Source organism: Pseudonaja textilis, chromosome 4 (genome assembly GCF_049901715.1).
Source record: "Pseudonaja textilis isolate UNSWEBS1 chromosome 4, rPseTex1.2, whole genome shotgun sequence".
Taxonomy (NCBI): Eukaryota; Metazoa; Chordata; class Lepidosauria; order Squamata; family Elapidae; genus Pseudonaja; species Pseudonaja textilis.
In genome coordinates this window covers 52,508,507-52,530,251 of record NC_141993.1, presented here as the reverse complement: position 1 = coordinate 52,530,251, position 21,745 = coordinate 52,508,507, and the positions used below count along the sequence as shown (strand labels likewise).

At 35.2% G+C, this 21,745-nt stretch overlaps 1 protein-coding gene across 6 annotated transcripts; it reads left to right on the top strand.

Moving 5' to 3' along the window:
- Positions 1-1,672: 1,672 nt before the first annotated feature.
- On the top strand, positions 1,673-21,136 carry SAG (S-antigen visual arrestin). Of its 6 annotated transcripts, none has more exons than XM_026701099.2 (16): positions 1,675-1,929; positions 4,628-4,755; positions 6,446-6,506; positions 6,585-6,629; positions 7,747-7,940; positions 9,012-9,071; positions 9,958-10,025; positions 10,669-10,804; positions 10,964-11,048; positions 12,564-12,636; positions 13,294-13,431; positions 13,864-13,941; positions 15,010-15,033; positions 16,010-16,074; positions 18,234-18,243; positions 20,386-21,136. In XM_026701099.2, the coding sequence occupies exons 2-16, from the start codon at positions 4,645-4,647 to the stop codon at positions 20,483-20,485; spliced, it is 1,248 nt and encodes a 415-aa protein (XP_026556884.1). In that variant the 5' UTR covers positions 1,675-1,929; positions 4,628-4,644; the 3' UTR covers positions 20,486-21,136. The 6 variants fall into 6 exon arrangements, with proteins under 6 accessions (XP_087789150.1, XP_026556884.1, XP_087789148.1 ...); XM_087933020.1 differs by having other exon boundaries at positions 1,676-1,929; positions 4,552-4,755; XM_087933022.1 differs by lacking the exon at positions 6,585-6,629 and having other exon boundaries at positions 4,552-4,755.
- The last annotated feature ends 609 nt before the right edge of the window (positions 21,137-21,745 follow it).

The following is a 21,745-nucleotide window of genomic DNA, read 5'->3' as shown; positions in this document are numbered from 1 at the left end:
ATTGCTGCTGTTTGAATTGGCATTTTATTATTATGTTATCTTGTGTAGATATATGTATGTGGTTATGTATATTGTAATTTTAAGCATGTTTCTCTATATGAAGAGCCATGAATATGGTGGAATTTTGAGTAAATGGTATTTTTAGTCATTCAATTGATTGCTAACCTTCAAAGGGAAAAGGGTAAGGCACTGAAGCAGCACATAAAAGAAAATAGATATAAATGTGGGGGGAGTGTGTAAAAGGAAACAACAACAAATATAGCAAAATAGCTATATTATAAACAATGTAAGGGAAGAAGTGGCAGAATTTGGGGGTGGAGTTAAAAGTGGGATCAGCCTAGAATCTCTACCTAGCCACAAGCAAACTAACGTCCACCACCACCTTTGAATTTTGTTGATGCTTATCTAACTCCTAACAGAGGTTAACCATTGTCCTTCTTTCTAATTCCATAAAACCTGGGTCATTTTTAGCTTGAAAATTAGCATGTGTTCACAATGTTCCGGCTATAGGCAACATGCACAGAACTAGAACTGGAAAGATATGCATATCTATTATGATGGATGTTGTTGTAATTGGACAAGTGGATATTTAAAATCCTATTCTTAGAAAAATAGGACTTTTCAACTAGAGAAATGGTTCCTATCAATGATACATATAGAAGTCTGAAGAATGTGCAATATATATATATATATATATATATTCGTAGATTTTCACTGGTACAGGTATGTAGGTCTAGGTGTGTTCGGGTCTTTTCCCATGTAAGATTAAGAGTATCTTGGTGACATCTCGGCAAGGTCCCACTTGCCATCCTCAGACTGGTGCTTTCGGCTTAGTGCCAGTGCAAGCACGAAGCCAAAAGCACCAGCCTGAGGATGGCGAGTGGGACCTCGCCGAAACGTCGCCAAGATACTCTTAATCTTACATGGGAAAAGACCCGAACACACTTAGACCTTCATATATATACATACATATACATATACATATACATATACATATACATGCATGCATGCATACATACATACATACATACATATATATACACACACACACACATACACACATATATATAGTTATGCACAGGAGTGGGCTGCTACCAGTTCACATCGGTTTGGGCGAACCAGTAGTTAATTTTATGGCCAGTTCGGCAAACCGGCAAATCCCACCCCTGGCTGGCCCCACCCCTGTTTTGGATCACAGGTAAGTGCAGGGCCCATGAGGAGGCTTGGGGAGGGTGAAAAACGGGCCTCCTGGAAGTTTCAGAAGGCCAGAAATGGGCCTGTTTCTGGCCTCCAGAGAGCCTCCAGACCCCAGGGAAGACGAAAACAGCCCCCCCCCCCAGCCCATTTTCACTGCCAGGCCAGGGTGGTGCAGGAGGCCAACTAGTCCACACTCACCATGGCCATACTCACCCAGCAACCAAGCAGAGAATCAGTTGTTAAAGTTTTTGAAGCCCACCCCTGGTTATGCAAGCATAATAAACAATGCTTTGCTCCTTATTTACTAGGATGAATTGCAACCCTAATAAGGACAAGATGAGGAAGAGGTTTAAAATAAAGCTGCTTTCAATAACCTCATTAAATCTTCTGTCTCTTGCCTTTGTGCTTTATGAAATTAGAAACGTTGACACTGTGGAATTTAGGAGCCTTAGATAATACCCAAGACAAGCTGATAATCCACATAAAATATTTTGGCCTTGGGTTCAGTGATAGAAACTTGGCTCCGCCTAAGCACCAAATCTGATTTTCAGAGTGCCTACAAATTGCCAGCCTAGGCTCTAAAGGAAGCATGCTTCATCTACAGCAAGGAGACCAAACTTTTATTTTCCTGCCTAGGTCATGTACATTTGTTATTTGGGATAATTTTTTTATTTTATAGTTCCTGAAACTTTCTGTTCTCTGGAATTGCTGAGGCATTTGGAACATTTACAGGTAAATTTCTTTTTTCTTGCAGATTTGGCTGCTTAAAGACTGCAGTCCTAGGCACCCTAAATATCAGTGTGACCTCTTGAATGAAGTGAAACATAATTCCTAAGAGAATGTGCATTTAGTTATTCTATATCTTTCTTTTTCCTGATTTATCCAGTGCATCTATTTTAATGTGAAGCATATATTATGGAACATATTTCAAAATTACACAGAAAATCTTGTCATTTATTCAGCAATATTGCTTCCACCTTGGGAAAATGAAAGCTAACATGTCATTGTAACTGCAGAAAGCATTTTAAAAATGCATTGATCTGCATTCTTGATCTGCATTCTAAAGACTTAAGAACAACTGAAATCCATTTATTATTGGCATAACAATGAACTGAATTGTAGCCATTGAAAAAGGAAGAATATTAATAATTGAAAAATAAATTTTGCTAATTACTTCTATAGGAAAAAGATGAGATAAGTTGTTGTTTAAAACTTCCAAATTCTTGAACCTAAAACAGTAAAGTATGGCAACAGTATGTTATTATTTTATCCATAAATAATTGGTTATTATTGACAGATAACATGATGAAAATTGTTGCTTTAAGATTTGTATTTCTCATATAAAACTTATATATATATATTTCTCATATATATTAATCAGCAGAAATATGGGATGCTACACAACTATCTAGTCTACAGTAAATCCCCAAATACATAATTTAAATAATTACATTTTGGTTAGAAGCAAAGTAATTTAGAACTGAAAATATATAGTATCTCATATAGGACTGAGTTCAATGTGATTGCATCTGAATTAATTGGAGTTTGAAAGGGTAAACCAAATGGACATCAGCTTTTAAACAGAAAAGGGATTGAGGAGAAATTTCATGGGTTTTTTTTTTTATTCCTAACAATTGTGTTGTTAAAATTGTGGCAAGCATACAAGTTTGGTAGTGATTAAGGCATCCGGCTAGAAAACAGGAGACCATGAATTCTAGTCCTGTCTTTTGTCAGCCCAACTCACTTCACAAGGTTGTTGTGGGGAAAATAGAAGGTGGAAGTTGTGTTGGATAAGCTCGCTGCCTTGAGTTATTTGCTAAAAAAAGTAAAGGCTCAGGATATAAATAAACAAAAAACAAATTAGGAATCTTTTTACGAGGAACTGAACTGGGATACTGTTTGTCAGAATAGAATAGGAATGGAATGGAATGGAATGGAATGGAATAGAATAGAATAGAATAGAATAGAATAGAATAGAATAGAATAGAATAGAATAGAATAGAATACTTTATTGGCCAAGTGTGATTGGACACACAAGGAATTTGTCTTGGTGTAAATACTCTCAGTATACATAAAGAAAAGGTACATTCATTAAGAATCAAGAATCATAACGTACAACACTTAATGATAGTCATAGGATACAATCAACAATCAAATCATACTAGGAAACAGTCAAGTGGGAGGGAGTGGTGATAAGATTAACAGTAATAGTAGTGTACACTTTGTAAATAGTTGAATGTTAGTAATGTTCCATTCATATATTAGTAAAAGAAAATGTGATAATAACTCTTCATAGAAATTTCTCATTGTAAAAAATAAAGAAAGAAAGAATTGCAAAGCAATATACAGGTAGTCCTCAATTTACAACTATTCATTTAGTGACCATTTAAAGTTACAATGGCACTGTAAAAAGTGATTTATGGATGGTTTTCATGCTTACTACCATTCTAGCATCCCCATGGTCACATGATCAAAATTCAGTGCTTGGCAACTGGCATGTCTTTACTGTCCCAGGATCATGTGATCACTGTTTGTAACCTTCCCAGACAGATTCTGACAAGCAAAGTCAATGGAGGAAGCCAGATTTGTTTAATGACCTCAGGATTCACTGCAGTGATTTGCTTAACAACTGCGACATAAAATATCATAAAATGGGGCAAAACTCACTTAACAACTGCCTTGCTTAGCAATGGAAATTTTGGGCCCAATTGTAGTTATGAGGACTACCTATATTAAATAACTATGAAATCTTCACTGTATGTGACATCATTTATTTATATTGTATTGATCTCAAGAACACAACTTTTCTGAAAGTAAAAATAGAAAGAACAGAAAGGAAGCATTTATATACAAAGCTCTTCCTGACAGCTCTTCCACATTCTGTTTTCAAATACATTTATTTTTATTAAATTTGTTTGCCATCCGTCTCACTGCAAGGCTTACAATACAATCACAATTTTATATGGGGGGGGCATAAAATTGTGGCGTAGGGGTAGGTGGGAATTGCTAGTAGCTGATCAACTACCTCCAGTATGATATTCCCCAATGGGGCCCCAAGCAACCTGGCAGAGCCAGGTCTTCAGGCTCTTCTCACACCAAGGCAGGGGGCAAGCTGTTCGAAAAGGCAGGGGTCTCATCAGAGAAGGCTCTTCTTCGGGACTCTGCCAGCTGGAACTCTTTGACTGACAGGATCCACAGCAATGGGGAATTCTGAAAGAAATTTGAAAAGTTGAAGTCCAGACCTTTAGAGAGCTTATCCAATGAGCAACTTCCTAAATTTGGGGTGAATAGGTTACTGTGTGATACCTCTGACGATATTATTTAAATGTTTACATTCAAATTCATTGTTTGTAGATCTTACAGTTTGACTATTTATTGCCTGGTGCTGGTCTAAAAATTTCTTGAGGTAGGACCATTTAATACTTACCAGGTAACATAAGTTGAAAGATGAACTACACTGATGCTTCAAGGCATCACTCAATCTCTGACATCTCTGTGAAGCATATCAGAACAACTAAAAGGCACAGTATCTACAGGAAGATTTCACACGACAAAGCTGTAAGTATTTAGCATTAAACTACCATGTACCCATAAGAATGTGAGACTGAAACCAGATAGGGATTTGATATATACTTGTCTCTTTAGAGCTGAAGCTATAGTTATACTAAGAGTGTACTATATAATGTATTGCATTATTAAGCTGCTCAAGGCATTTAAGCCCAAACCAACTTTTTTTAAAAATCTGTCCAGATTGAGATTGTTTGGCAACATCTTGAAAAGGATTCAGTGTGCACTGCAGCTACCATGTCCTCCCACTAAATAATTTTCCTGCAGTGTTCTCCCAGCTATGTTCATTTCCTTTACCTCCCTATTTTTCTTGGCATTTTTAAAAATAATTCCTGTACCGCAAGTGACTGAAGAAAAAATGAAATAGTGTATCATGATTTAATTTTTTTTAAGTCTAAGGCAAAATAAGGAAGTCAGATAAAAGTTATAATTAAAAAACACTTTGTGCTAAGATTTAAACAAGGAATAGTCTGCATTTTAAATACAGCCAGCACTTTAACCAACACACCATTAAACTAGCATTATAACAGGGACAGCAAAAACTTTCTTGAAGAAATATTTTTGAAATTAGGTGAGGAGACAACCTTTCCTCTGCAAATAACCAGTGAACTTCTTCAGTCAGATAATGAAATAAAATGCAGCAGCCCAAACTGACAGGACCATGCAAAAGCATATAACAGCAAATAATATTTTACAGCAGTATTTGTCAACCTCAGAACTGTATGGATTGTGTAGACTCCCAGAATCTTCCACCACGCCCAGCCAGCATGGGGTAAGTTGTGGAATTTGAAAGGCACAAATCTTAAAATTGCTGATGCTGAGAAAAACTCTTTTAAATTGTGGAAGTTGAAAGGCACAAATCTTAAAATTGCTGATGCTGAGAAAAACTCTTTTAAATTGCAGTAAAAAGTAGCATGCTGGCTGACAAAATTTACACGTATTAAAATTATAAAGTTTTAAAACACTGAGTAGATATAGAAGGGAGCTATTTTCATAACAGTTGGAATCAATTAAAGCTTGTTAGTAGAAATATAAGCATAGGCCATCTATCCTCATCTTAATTTTGTTCACAAAGAGAAATATTAAACTTTGTCATATGTTGTAGTTGCAGTGACTCTCAACAGCAATTCTGAAATGTATTGATACATTAATATAATAAATATACATTTAATTTCCCATGTAACTTGGCCCTGAGTAGAAAGTAAAATGTGTTCCAGTCAATCCACTCAAGTTGCTTTTTTTGTCTTGCCAAATGCATAATCAAATCCTATTGTGCACTCTTTGTACTTGAAAGGAAAATACTTCTGATGCAAAAGTAAAACAAATGATTTAAGAGATACAACCATTCTGACCTAGACAAACTCAACACTCAAAATGTTTTTATGAATAATTGTTTTAATTGTAACAACTCCTTCCCTTCCAGTTTCACCTTTGGATATCCAAAAATTTATTGCATTTCAACTTGCAACTTATTAAGGGATCTTTTTCAACTGATTAAATTACTGTTTTGATTTACATGATTAGCTATACTGAGCTTGTAAAGGAAAGTGCCACTATAAATGTATCAAATAAAGATATTTAAACTGCCCTTTTTACTTTAAAAAAAATACTGACAGCAATGGTATAGCATCCTTAAAACTAATTTATTGAATTGTAGTTTTTCAATCATTCCATCCTTCAGGTTACAATCTACTTAGGAAAACGAGATTTCATTGATCATGTGGAATACGTGGAACCCGTGGGTGAGTCCAAGTTGCAAGTTTCTACTTCGATCTTTTTAGTAACTTGAGAGGTTTATTATTATCTTTTCTTCATTGTAGATGGTGTTGTATTGGTAGATCCTGATATTGTGAAGGAGAAAAAAGGTCAGAATGCTTAATCGCTTCTTAAAGTACTTAAAGTATTATTAATATGATTTAAAATTATAATTACTCTGGATTTGTGTCAATCAATTGAGTCTGTCAGCCAAAGCTGATGATGACTTGTATTTCTGAAGGTGCTTGAGAACTCTGCTGTGAAAAAAGATCTATAATTATTCTAGCCTCAAATGTTATTTTAATCAATAATTCATTAGACAATAATAAATTAGATTTCCTTTCTGCCAAATACCAGACAGTCACTAGTTGGCAGTGAAGAGTTAGAACATGTTTCTAAACCCTTTGCTGTCATCTAATGGTCATTTGGAATTTACCCACAGATCTGGAAGCTTTATATTACTGATAATGATAATAAGACTGCCAGAGTTATCCATTCTGTTCCAACATTGTAGTTTGTAATATTTATTGTCAGCATTATCTGTGAACCAGATAACTGTGGCTGATACAGCTAATTTTTGTTCATTTACCATGATTTAACTTAATATATAAAACAAGTTAGTATTTAATGAAGTGTTTTAAATGACAATAGTGATAGATGCTAGATAGATAGATCCTAATTAAATCAAATACTGCTTCTAATCCCATTTTGCCACTCACTATCACACTGAGGTAGATGGCTTGTAACTCGCTCCAGCTGAAGCTTCTAACTAGTTTTGGACACACTCATATACAATTACGTTGTTTTCTTGTTGATAAGGGCCATTGGTCAACTCATCCCTTTTTTTGACATAAAATAGCAGCTACCCTCTGTGGTTTTAAACAAGGGTCTTTCAAAGTTATCCTGAAGATATTAACCCTGAAGATATTATCTTGCAAAGTTTTATCAGCTGCTAATTACAAATTATATCCTTTCTTCTCCCTTGTTCTCATCCTGCAGTTTTGCTTAAGAAAAAGTAATAAGAACTTCAGCCAGAAAATGAAACTGGCTTTTTCTAACCGGCTTTTATTGATATGGGCAAGCACAGTCTAGTTTTTGTTCCTTAAAGGACTTAGCTTGTAAATGGTACTTTAAACTAATGAGTAAGAGACTTTTCTGCACAATTAATGATGTTTATTGCTGATTTTAACTTTTGGTATCCATAACATTTCTATATGCTTTTCCTAGTATATGTGACACTCACATGTGCCTTTCGATATGGGCAAGAAGATATTGATATCATAGGCCTGACTTTTAGAAAGGACCTGTACTTTCACAGGGTACAGATTTATCCATCAGTAGACAAACCTGGACCCCTCACTACTTTGCAGGAAAGCCTGATAAATAAATTGGGGAAAAGTGCATACCCCTTTACGTTAACTGTGAGTATTCTAAATAATTATTCCTTTTGCTTCATTTCCCAATTTGCAACTATGATACGGGTGCTTAGAGGATTTTTTTTTTTTTGTATATGCAAACTCGTTCAGAGATATCTATTCACCCAGAGGTGGCATTCAGCAGGTTCTAACCAGTCCTGGAGAACCGGTAGCGGAAATTTTGAGTAGTTCAGAGAACGGCTGAATCCCACCTCTGACTGGAGATTTGACAGCAGGGGTGTCCAACCTTGGTAAGGTTAAGCCTGGAGGACTTCAACTCCCAGAATTCCCCAGCCAGCTTTGGCTGGAGAAAGCTGGCTGAGGAATTCTGGGAGTTGAAGTCCTCCAGGCTTAACGTTACCAAGGTTGGACACCCCTGTTTTACAGTATCCTTCCCCTGCCCCGCCCACCAAGCTATGCCCACAGAACCGGTAGTAAAAAAAATTGAATCCCACCACTGTATTCACCCCTAATTCAAAAAAGTAATTTCCTCTCATAACAGTCTCCTGTGACCTGATACCTTCCAAATGAGTTGAATTATTATTCCTATTATATTCCAGCAAGAATTGGGAAAGGCTATCAAGTATACGTCTAATACTGGGCTCTTGCAAATAAAAGTATAATTTTATGTTTCACTTATATACCACTCAGAGTCTCTCTGTGACTGACATGAGTAGTTTCCGAATTTGATAACTGAATATTTATGAATAATACCTGAGTTTAAGAACATCTAGGTTTTTAAACAGCATTTCAAAAAACAGAACATTGAAGTTGTTTCTTGATTTATAGTGTCATCCACCCACTTTGCTCACTCAAGCAAAGTAAAACTTGTCTTCATTAGTGATTTATCACCACAGTGGTGGCTTTATCATCACAGTGATGATAAATGTCTCTAGTAAATCACTAGTAAAAAATTACATGAGACATTTTTGGAAAGTTGTATGTAAGGGGGGAGGGGTTGTCCTCCTCCTCCTCCTCCTCCTCCTCCTCCTGCTGTATCTTTGCTAGCACTGCTATGGCAGTGAAAGACATTGCAATCAAAATGCTTTATGTATATTATTTTTTGTTCCCCTACAGTTTCCAGATTATCTGCCTTGCTCGGTGTGTCTGCAGCCAGCTCCCCATGAAGTTGAAAAGGTGAAAATTGAGAGCATGCATTGCAATGTTTGGTATTAAGAAATTAAGTTGTGGTCATAGAGAATAAAATACAAGAGCAAGAAGATCTTTTAAATGCACAGCTCTTAGTGCTGCTATTCAAAAGATATTTCATTAGTTTCATCTTTTCATTCTTAACAGGTTTTTGATGTTAAGAAAACTCCAGAGAATTACTAGGAAAAATGGGAGTGACAATATCTAAATCTTTTCTCAATTTCTGTAAATTACCAAGAATTATTGCACAATACAAACTTCTACAAAAAAAATATCTGAAGGATCAGCCTTCCCTAAAAACACTGCTGTATTTTCAAACACAAAGGAAAATATCTAGGAGTTAAGCCACTATACAATTATTATTATTTCTGAATGAAAATTTGTTAAACTTTTTCAAAGGGAAAGGCATATCTTTGGACACAAAACAACACCAGTATTTATTAAAATAGTTCAAAACCATAGAAACAAATAATATTGTTGTCAATGAGCAAATATGTTTGTATGTATGAGAGAATACTGCCTTTCCTTGTTCTCCTGAACAATGACAGCCGAATAAAACAAGACAAAAACCCTCAAATAGTATTTCCAAAGCATATCATAGACCAAGAAGGTATGTATGGAAAATAGTGGACTGCCATTAGAAGTTTCTATTTGGTTTTTTAAAAAAAGATATACAAAAAATAAAATTAGAAAAATAGAATATATATATATGCATACGTTGAAGAAAAGATTAAGAATGAGTTTTATGCTGAAATTTCAGATGGGCAGATTTTTGAATTTCAAAATGTAAGTTCTTTCATACACAGATGTTTAATACATCCAGCAACAAGAATTTATTGTTTCAACTATTTGTCTCCCCTTCCTTTTCCTATAGTGCTGCGGAGTGGACTTTGAGGTCAAAGCTTTCTCTACAGACGATCCAGAAGAAAGAATTCTCAAGAGGTAATATCTTGTTTCTTTGAACAAGAGTTTGACTGAAACTGGAAAAGCTAAGAAACATAGAAAATATAGATCTTATTTTATATTCAACTATCAAAATTAGGAGATTGAGATGAAAAAAAGAAACATGTCATTTTAAAAAGGAAACATACTGATAAAATGCCTTATTCTATTGTTTTATTATTTTCCTCTTCTATATTTTTCCATCTCAACTTTTTTACTGTATGAGAGATACAGCCTTGAAAATGTAGGAGCAAAAAGGAAATCAATATGCCCCCTTCTCTGCTAAACAGAAAGATCAGCAACATTGTTGTTACTTCACACATAACTCAGAGTATGCTGTCCTGTAACCACAGATTCTACAACAATAACTGCTGTCAATCAGTGCTGATATCCAGAAGCTGTTTTCTTCATCTTTTGGGTTTTTGTCTTTTGTGGCTTCCATAATCACTAAAAATAAATTACTTATGTTTTGGATCTCAAGGTTGCCTCAGCCTTCCATCCTTCCGAGGTCGGTAAAACAAGGACCCAGATTGTTGGGGGCAATATGCTGACTCTGTAAACCATTTAGAGAGGGCTGTAAAGCACTAAGAAGTGGTATATAAGTCTAAGTGTTATTGCTATTAAACCCAATTTCTACCCTTAGACATTCTGTACGCCTGCTTATACGCAAAGTCCAATATGCTCCAGAAGTAGCAGGACCTCAGCCTCATGCGGAGACTACTTGGCAGTTTTTCCTGTCCAAGAAGCCGTTGCACTTGAAAGCTTGCCTCAGTAAAGAGGTGAGGTGTTCTTGACTTACTAATATGATAAATTAGTAAATCCAACATCTATAGGCAAGACAGGATCATTTTGTTTTTGCCTGACTATGCTACTTCACAAAACTAGATATAGAAAGTACTGTGTGATGAACTTTTGCTAAACTAATCAAATTCTTTCAGGTGTTTTATCATGGTGAACCAATCCCTGTTACAGTGACAGTGATAAATAATACAGAAAAAACGGTTAAGAAGATCACTGTGTCAGGTATAATACTCATTTTGACAAACAAGTCTGATGTAGGCCCTCTTGCCCGCCCCGCCCCCCCCACCAGTCTGTTAGATAGCAATTCCAATTCTGTCCTCACGTTTATTATTGGCATAATAAAGCACTATAATTGAAAGAGTTACAAGTTATCCATGTAAATAGTTTTTGTAATGGGTGGTAAGAATTATCTTGAAAAACAGAAGGAAGAGTTGTAAGTCTGAAGCAGAAATGTAATTTAAGAAAGCATTTCAGACTTGACCTTCCCTCATTTTCTTGAGGATAAAGGGGGAAGGGGCAGATGTATTAAAACTTGCAAAATTCTTACTGTATTATAAAAAGTATTAGCATTTATAACTTTGATTTCCTAGTCTGTCTACTTGACAGAGTCAAGTTTATAAGAACTGCTATTGATATTGCATTTAAAAAGATTAAAAACCCCTGAGTTGAGCTCAATTCAGTTACTAAATATGCTACATATCCATGTACTAGTGGTTGCCAACCAGTGGGCTGGGGATCACTGGTGGTCTGCGAAAAAAATTTGGTGGTCCCCAGAGAAATCACCACCAAAGCACCTCCCAAAGCAATAAATCCAGGCTGTGCAGGAACACAAGGCTGCGCCACCCACATGACCTGCGGGAACACAAGGCTTGCGTCACTTGGATTGCAAACAACACGAGGTAGTGAGGGGAAGGGGAAGGGTAGATGGGTGGAACTTGCCCCACTTACCCCACATGCCTGGCTTGGCTACTGGCTGCTTCTTTCCGCTTCTTTCTTCTTCTGCTTTTGGCTACACACAAGGAAAGCAGCAAAAGTCTTTCTTTCTCTTCCCAAACTCTACCAAAAATGAGTCTTTGGGACCCAGCAAGGCATCCTGCTCCAAGAAGATACGCTGGTGCGACAAATCTCACAAAGATTCATTTCTGGCGGAGTTTGGTGGGGAGAAAGAAAGACTTCTGCTGCTTCTGCTGCTTTCCTTGCATGAAGCCAAAAGTTTCTCTCTCCCCCTACCCGAGAATGGAGATGGAGACAGTATCCTACAATCCCAATAAAAGAATGATCAATCAGTAGAAAAAAAGGGTGGGGAATTTTTCTGCAGACATTTTTGGGATTTTCCCAGGGTGTCTGCTGCTTTCTGCAGAGATCCTGGGAAATGGTCCGCAGGATTTAAAATTATAAGTTTGGTGGTCCCTGAGGTCCAAAAGGTTGGCGACCCCTGATATAGACTTACATGTAGACTTACATTTGAAAGTAGTTTGTATCTACCTTCATCCTGATGATGATGACCTGGGATTTCCTGGTGATTTCCTATCCCATATCATATAAATGCTAGATGTTATGCCCATTCTGCAAAGCAAAATGTAAGAAAGGTGTGTTTGAACCACAAAAGACAGCTGCATAATATTCTTGATCCTGAATAATTATCCTTATTCAGGCAATGCTGAAAAATATCCTAGATCCCATTTTTCTTTCTGTTATTTTATTATTTGATAATTTGGTATTTCATTCTTTCTTCAGTGGAACAAGTTGCCAATGTGATATTATACTCCAGTGACTTCTATACCAAGACAGTAGCTCTTGAAGAGTCAGAGTAAGTGTGCTGTGCTTTAGGCTCCTTTGCTTTGTTGTTGTTATTATTGTTTTCCTTTGCACTCTGTTAACTATTTGACTCTGCAATGTAAAGATTAAAAAAAAATATTAACTTGGTTCACATATCTAAGGCTACCATAATTGGTCTGGGCTGTAAATGACCAGATGACCATGGGATGGCAGCAAAGAGATACAGAAAACTCTAATTCTTTGCTGCCATTTCATGGTTATCTGAATTTTTGCAGCTCAGATATGATAGCTCTACTTGTATTATCTCTTCCCATGGTTTGTTTTAACCATTATACTGAATAAGCCAAAATACACTGATTCATACATACATACAAACATACATACATACAAACATACAAACATACTGCGAAGTTATACATTAAGAACAAATATTGGCTAAATTCCTTTTATTATGCCAAGCCAGAGAAGAATGAACTACATTTTAGTGTGATGTGTGAATACAGCATTGTAAAGTTTCTTGATTTCTTTTGGGATCTACTAAAATTTTCTTCTTCAGAATTAAAAAGGTCTGCTTTGTTCTCCCTCAACAGAAGTTTGACTTTGTCTGACTTGGCCAAGATTGGCTGAGAAAAGATGGCCAAAATTCATTCTTCCAGAATGGTTCTAAAATTGCATATTTCTTCTTTAGGGAAAAGGTCCATCCAAACAGCAAGCTTACAAAGATAATGACTGTTCTTCCTTTGTTGGCAAACAATCGAGTGAAGAAAGGCATAGCACTAGATGGGAAACTAAAGGATGAAGACACTAACCTGGCTTCTACTACTATGTAAGTCCAAAATGGAACACTACCTGGAACTGAAGAGAAAAACATTTTTGTTTCATTTTGTATTCAGCCACTTTCCCTTCACCCCCTTATTGCACATGTCAAATATTTTAGGAATTTAACTGTCTGAATTTTCTGCTAATATTTACAATGTGAGTAGTTTCATAGACATATGGATTTAGTAAATAAATAATTTTGATTTCAAACAAATCCAAAAGCAGCACATGCATAAATGCAACTGTAGGTGTATGTCTAATATACTTAAGTGAACTAAGCTTGGCATCTTTCCAGAATAAGTTCCTAAAAATGTAGAAATAATAATATGGGATATGAGTATATGTTATAATAATTGAGACAGCTATACTAAGGAACTACATTATGTTTAGCAAATGTGCAATGACACAGTATTTTGTGTTGTTTTTTCAATCCCAACAGTATAAAAGATGGAATAGACCGGACAGTTCTAGGGATCCTGGTTGCTTACAAAATCAAGGTGAAGCTTACTGTCTCAGGGTAAGACCAATCAGAATTGGTATGCTATAATTACAAGTGTTTTTGATGTAATTGCCTTTTATGAAATAAAGATAAATGTCATGAGCAATTTTAAACAGCCTTTTCAAATGCAATAAATTACAGTGGTGCCTCAGTAGTTGTTGTTAATTGGTTCTGGGATGCACAACAAGTACTAAAAATAACAAGTTCCAAACAAACCATGTGAACCATGAACCTTTGTTTCAGCCAGGAAGCACTTCATATCTATCCCTTTTCTTATGTCAGTAACCTTCCCAGCATGGCCGATCTCCTATCTATTCTCCGTGGTTGTCTCCCTTTTCCTATCATAACACATCAAGTACCAAACAAACAAGTAGCAGAACAACATTTTCATGTCAGAATGTGTCAAGTACCAGATTTGATAAGTTTTGAAGCAGTTGAGTACCAAGTATCAAGTACCAAGGACTGTATAAAAGGTCACTGGTTGCTCTAAATTTGTCTACTATTATTTAAAGCAATATGTAGTGTATTGTGAAGCCAAATCAAATAGCTTTAGTATACTTGCATGATCATTTATTAAAAAGAGATAGTACATAAAACTACAGTCTGTAGGATGGTCCCCAAGTGTGTTTGAATTGTGCTTTTGGGTATTTCAAACATGGTGGCCAATACGTGGTATAATAGATCAGGTACTGAATAAGACCAAAGAGACAGAATCATCAGCATCTAGCATCTAGATGATTGGGGACATTCAGTATTTCTGTATAGACTACTCATAAAAATATTGTGGAGATTAAATAGAAAATGTACTTTGTATGTGTCTTGCATTGTAAAACAGATGATAGAATATGCATCTAAATATAATGAAGAACATCTGAATTGAGGAAATGTTGGATTGTTCCAAAAATTGTTCCATTTGGGGTTGAATATACAGCTTTTATTAAGCCTGACCAGTTTAGGAATATGTACAAGTAGAAAATGTGTAGCTTTGAGTTGAACCCTGGAGTTCTTGGTGCTCTCTGAGCTTAAGAATATGTACTATAGAATATTGTAAGTTTCATTGTACAGTTAATTTTGTTTATATTTTAGTCTGCTGGGAGATTTCACTTCCAGGTAAAATTTTTGAGATTTTCTCTTTGTAAAGATTATTTTCTCCTGCAACATCCATTTCAATTTTCAGATTTTTTTCAAGAAATGAGACTTCCTCTCCCTCCCATTGCTAAGCCTCTATAACAGGGGTGTAAAATCTCACGTTGTCATGGCGGTGTCATGTGATATATCAGAATTCCCCCCCACTTCGCTAAACTGGGTGTGAACATGACCACTGTGTGACTCATCCGGCCCATGAACTAGGAGTTTGACAGCCTTGCTCTATAACCTGCTCCCTGATGTTTTTTTTTTTATTGTTTGAAATATGTCAGAGTTTACTTCTCTCTCCCTGATATGTAGTGGGCACTTTTTTTCTAAGTTTGCTATTTCTATTTTTTATTTGTTTTTTAAACACTAATATATAAGCTACCTGGTTAACTAGGTGACTGACAAAGCATACTATTTAAAAGACAAATGTTCTATGAAATGTGAGGCACAGTTGCTGACACACAAATTTTGTCTATAACTCACCACAACATGGATTTTGGTATTGGATTTTTGTACTTGGAATGCCATATCAGGATATTTAAAAATAAGCCATTCATTGCTAATTTTTTGGGTCACACAGCTGGAGTTTTACATAATAATTTCCATGTTTTTTGCATTTTTCATCTGTGATTTAAAGATCAGAAATTTCATCTGTGATTTAAAAATTAAAAAATAGATCCAAAAGAGGCCTTTTTTTAACATATTCTAGGCTACAATTATAATCTCTAACTTAAAATCTTAAGCAGCTATGATAGTGTGTAAAAATATATGTTTGCTTATTTATTTATTTAGGATCTTATTATTTCCAATCTACAGTACTGTAATCCAGTTTATATTTTCAAATACTGATGAAAAATTAGGAGAAAATATTTAGGAATGGTGTCTAAGAAGTTATCACTTTACTTTGAAACTGTGGAATCCTGAATCACCTCTCTTTTTTCTGTTTCCAAAGTGATGTGAGCATGGAGTTGCCCTTCCGTCTGATGCACCCCATGCAAGAAGAGACTAATACAGCAGGTTGGTACATTCAAGTGGTTTCTTTCTGCCTTTGTTTTATTTTCCTCTTATTGCTAGTGATACTTTGGTGATGATAGCCTTCTTGTTCTGTGGAAATTGAGAAGATTTTTCCATTGACAAGAGAAACAATGAAAAAATAATCAAATAGGCCTGAAAGTGGCAACAGGTGGAAAGGACATATTTAGATTAAACAGAAAAGGACAAACAAATGCTATTAGAAAGTATTCTTTCTAATATTTAATAGCTCAATGCTTTTATTGTTACAATTCTATATATGCTACTAAATCAGTATTTATCCTATGTTCTGTAATATTCTGTAATATTCCCAAGCTCCTGCCTTCAGCCCCCTTTCTTTCCACTTTAACTGTCTTGAGGGACCTCTGGGTAGAAAGGCAGAACAGAAATTAATATAACAAGAACTCTCTCTTCTTTAAGGTATAATTTTATTGGTATAACTTTAATCTCATTTAATTTGATGAAACATTATAATATATGGAAAATCTAGAATATAACATAACTATTTGTAAAAAAAGCTATTAAAGAATGATTCAGTCACAGTGAAGGAGTTTTATAGAAATAAGTAAAGACTTAATAATTCTTTACTGTCCAAACATATTTATTTTGGATTCTGCATATTTACCTTTTTCAGTATTTTCTGGAACCTGTGTAATTTGATGAAGAATATGGGTATATTCGTGACATATATGTCTGCATTCCGCCCCATTTCCTAAATATAGGCTCACCCATGGACTTTCTCTATGATTCTGATTAAATTAAAACTTTCATTGTACATGTATCTTTGAAATTCAATCATGTAAATAATACTTATCCTTCATATATTTTCTGTTAAAATTATTTTCCATTAATAATTAGTTAACTTTGATCAACTAAACTGTGATTCAAATGCCATTTATAGAGCAGGTATATATAGCTATAAAAAGCTATAAAAAGATAATGAAATATTTAAATATAAAAACCATTTTATATCACATATTTAGAAACAGGGCCTGTCCCTGAGGGAGATGGGCAGTTTAGAAATAGAAAATATAGATAAATTAATAAAATATACTTTCCTGGAATTTAGCCTTATTGAATTCAGTATGATTTCTCTTTTAGAAGCAAGCTTAACTACTAGAATTGTCAATTGTGTAAAATTTAATGAACACCTGCAGTCTTGCTCATTTTTATATAATGCTGCAGTTAATGCTTCTCACCTTTTTGAGGCCAATATGTAATGTGAAATTAAATAATAACAACAAACAACAACAAAGACTTAGATATGTTAAAAGGCAGGGTTGATTATTTACTGTGATTGGTGGCATTGTTAGTTCAAGCTTTGAGACTTGAAAGCATGAAGATAAACAATTGAAAATCTGACATATGTTTACTTAATGTATATAACTTTTATTACAGTTATAATGTAACTTTTATTAAAGTTATAGAAGTTAAAAATAACCTTATTATAAAGTTAACTGGCTGAAAGAGTTTTTTTTAAAGCAAGTATGCTTTCACAGAATCTTCTACTTAAATTACTGAAAAAGCAAACACTATTTGAATTTTCAACCACACTTCCTTGTGCTTTAACCTTATTATTAGGACATCTCTAAATTAAGCCAAAGAGTGACAACAAGGGTCTGATGTTTTTAGACTTGTTAATGGCCCCATTTCCAAGACAGAAACATTTTGACTGTGACAGATGTTTGAATGTACTTAAGTCCACACAAAATGTCAGTTTCTGGGTGTTTTAAAGACAATTTACTGAGTCAAAAACACACAAATGGATGTACTATGCTTTTTACTTCCTGCCTAGCTTTACCTGGCAGTTGATTTGCTGGCTTAAGAACTCCAAAGAGATTCCTGCTGTGATCAGCCTGTTTAAATGAAAAGTGGTGACTAACTAAAAAGAACTCCACGTTTCAGTAATGTTGACTTCTGACTGTTACTGTGAGACCATCTTGGTAGTACATCAGTCACATAATAGGAAATCACTGGGTGTCTCTGGGACTCAGAATAAATTGCTAGAGCCTGTCTTTTGTTGTATTCTTCTCACTCACCTTCTTCTCACTCACATTGGCACTTGGATTCTTTACTTTTTTGTTCTTAACTTCAGATATTTATTGAAGCATGTCTCTTTCTCTTTTTTTCAATGTGATTAACAGAAAAGGAAAGGTAAGAATTATTTCATTGATTTTCTCTTCCTATTCTGCTCTTAAGTATTTACATGAAGTTGGGAATGAAGCTAATAAGATTGATTCTGTATCTTGCAGGACAGAGCTTTCTGAATTATGTGTGTTGAAGAAGAGTGGGAACTTAATTTTTTCATATTCAAATTTCAGAGTGAAATTTCTCTTGAGTTTAGTGGAACTTCCCAAATAATGTAACATAACATGACATAACATAATTTTTGGCCTTTAGCAACCAGCATGTATTTGTAACAAAAGCAGCATCCTGAGTTCACATAACAGCCATTTGCAACCTTCTCAACCAGGTCCCACAAGCAAAGTCAATGGGGGAAGTCAGGTGATTCACTTAACCATTGTGGCAGCTTGCTTAACAAATGTAACAAAAACAGTCATAACTGCCTATCAACATAAATTCTGGTCCCAATTGTGGCCATAAGTTGAGGACAATCTGTAGGTCTATTGCTTCATTGAATAGGATGTCAAAAAATGTATATTCAACAGTTCTCAAAGTGCACCTCACAGAATCTAGTGCATAAACCATATGCATAAAATTAACATTTAACTTGATAACCATTGTTGATAATCTTAGGATAAATTTATTTCGAAAAGCCAATTAAATTGTCAAACTACCTTTCATTGTTATATATCTAAGTCTTTGAATAGACAAACAAGATTTTGGTCTTTTTGGGCATCTGAGTCAGTCCAAGCAAAAATAGAATGAACTGTGACCATTGAGTGTTGGATAGAAAGTGCTATATAGAGGATCCCAAAGAGTGGATTAAGCCTCAATCAAACCAAGTCTCTTATTGGAACAATGCATCATTCAAAGGGCCTCTCTATGTGGGATCCACGATTAAAGAAACCGAGTATTTGATTTTTTTTTATAGCTTTCAATTTTGATTCAGAGTGGTATTGAATGAAATGATAAGTTTGACTTCTGTTTCAGATTTTTCTCAGACATCAGTATCAATAGCTCGCTCTGGGTACTTTCAGATGACCAGGTTTTCAGTAGCACAAAGCTGATGCCCCAGATAAAGTATAGCTTACACAGGCTTCCTTATTATTGAAGGATCCCAAACCATCCAGAGCACAGAATCTTTACTCCTTTACAGTTGATTACCCTGGCAAAAATATTATCACGTACAGTAGATGACTCATAATGCTTAATATATTGCAATAGGTTGGGTTCACATATTACAATATCATACAAAATTATAAATCCATGACATAAACTTTAGGTAATGTGCTACAATGATTGGGTTCACATACTGTATGTTTAACCAAAACAAATCATGTAGTGGACTTTGTGCAAACTATAAGTATGTAAATACTGTAAGATACTAAAATGCAGGCCTTATTGTTGTATGAGAATGTATAGACTAAGGGTAAGAACCTGTGACCTTCCACATGTTTCTGAATTATAGTACAGCTTCAGCATCCCTCATCATTGGCTGATTATTAGGCCATCACTTGCTGACTAATATATGTCCTAGTAGTCAGCAAGTGATGAGGGATGCTGAAGCTGTAGTTCAGAAACATTTCAATATATGTGAACCCAACCATTGTAATACACTATCTAAACCTTATGTCATGGATTTATAATTTTGTATGATATTGTAACATGTGAACCCAACCTATTGCAATATATTAATAATTATGAGTCAGCTATGCAATAATACCTTGGCATAGCATTTCCATATTATGGCTTTGTAGCAGTCTGGAAATAGCTCTAGTCCTGCTTATTGTCATGATGCAGGAAAAATCTATAAGAAAATGTGGGAAACCTCTCTCCCTCCCTCTCCCTCTCGCTCCCTCCCTCTCTTTTGAAACAGAGCACTTTTCCAGAACTTCTTATCAATCCATTCTTCAACTGGGGTTGATTGCTTCGTTGCCCAATCTTCTGCCTCCTTTCTCTTCTGTTCCCTATACTGCTAGTTTGATTAATCACAGCTTTTTGAACGGTTGGGAAATAGAAACTGGTAGTAGTATGGATGTGCCCACAATGCTGCAACCCATTCCCCACTTCCTGGAATAGATAAAATTTAAACATGGCAAAAGAAAAAAGTGAGCTTCCTAATATCAAATATTAGAAAAATGTGATATTCAAAGAGTCCTTATTTTTCCTTAGTGGCCATGATGACCTGGTGTTTGAGGAGTTTGCTCGGCAGCAACTGAAAGATGAAGCTTCTGTAGAAGACAGCAAAATGGAGTATCCAAATGCTGAATGATAGAGGGAAAAGGCATGAAGTTAGCAGAGGCCATAACTTTTGTATTTGTTAAGAAACAGAATAGTTAAATTGAGTTGATGTGTGGTTCTTGTTTTTTTTACTTAAGCTTCTTGCCTCACTACAAATATGGAACTCCAGACTGGTTATTTAGCAGTGAACCCATCCAATTAAGGTGACCCTGCTACTTCTCCAAGGGTGTTCCACTATTAAACTGTTCTTACTATTTTTCTGATGTTCACTTTGAAAAGGGCAATTATTTTCCCCTCTCAACCCTTCTTTTTTATCAAGGTTAAACATATGCAGCTTCTCCCATTTATGTTCATAGGACCTAATTTCTAGTTATTTGATCATCTTTGTTGCTCTTCTCTGAGCATGCTCCAGGATCTCTGAACATGACATTATACCTGACGTGGGTCTGAAAAAGCCTAATAAAGTGGCACAATTAATTTTCTTGATTTGGACATTATATTTGTGTAGCTCAACCATTAACTGTTTCTGCTTTTTTGCAATAAAATTATATATGTTTTAGCTTATATACAGTTAGCAATCTACTATCATCTTCACAAATATCACTACCAATTAAGATATCTCTCTGCTAATATCTTCCAATTATTAAGGAATGTATACAATAAACAAATGAGATGAAATTAAGCAAGATTTGTTCTTACACATTTCTCATAATTATTACTTTACTTTGAAGGTTTGCTTTATGACCTGCTCTAAAATCTTCCCACATATTGATGACAAACTGCTTGGTTTGCAGTTTGGTGGATTTCCCCGTTTGAACACAGAATCAACATTTGCACATATTCAGCCACCTGGCCCTTCACCATTTCCCCAGAATTTGTCAAAAATAATGCATAAGTTTCTCATACCATCATTTAGTTAGTTCTCTTATCATCTCTGAAAGCAGTTCATTGAGCATTGGAGATAAAACAAAACCATTACATTTAGCTGCAGTAAGGAAAGTAGATCCCATTATATTATAAAATTATAAACTGTTTTTACATAGCCAGGAAATTTATAAGCAGCTTTCTTCAATTTTGTGAATTCCAATTGTGTTGGATGTCAACTACTATCATCCCTAATCCTGTTGAATGAGGGATTATAACAATTGAACTACAGCACTCCAGCAGGAACTGACTTGGAGAAACCAGAAGAGGAACCAAAGTATCTGCCTTACTGAATTATAATTTTTGTTTATCTTAATCATGCCTTTTACTTGAAAAAGAAAGAATTAGAAATAATTCCAATGCAACT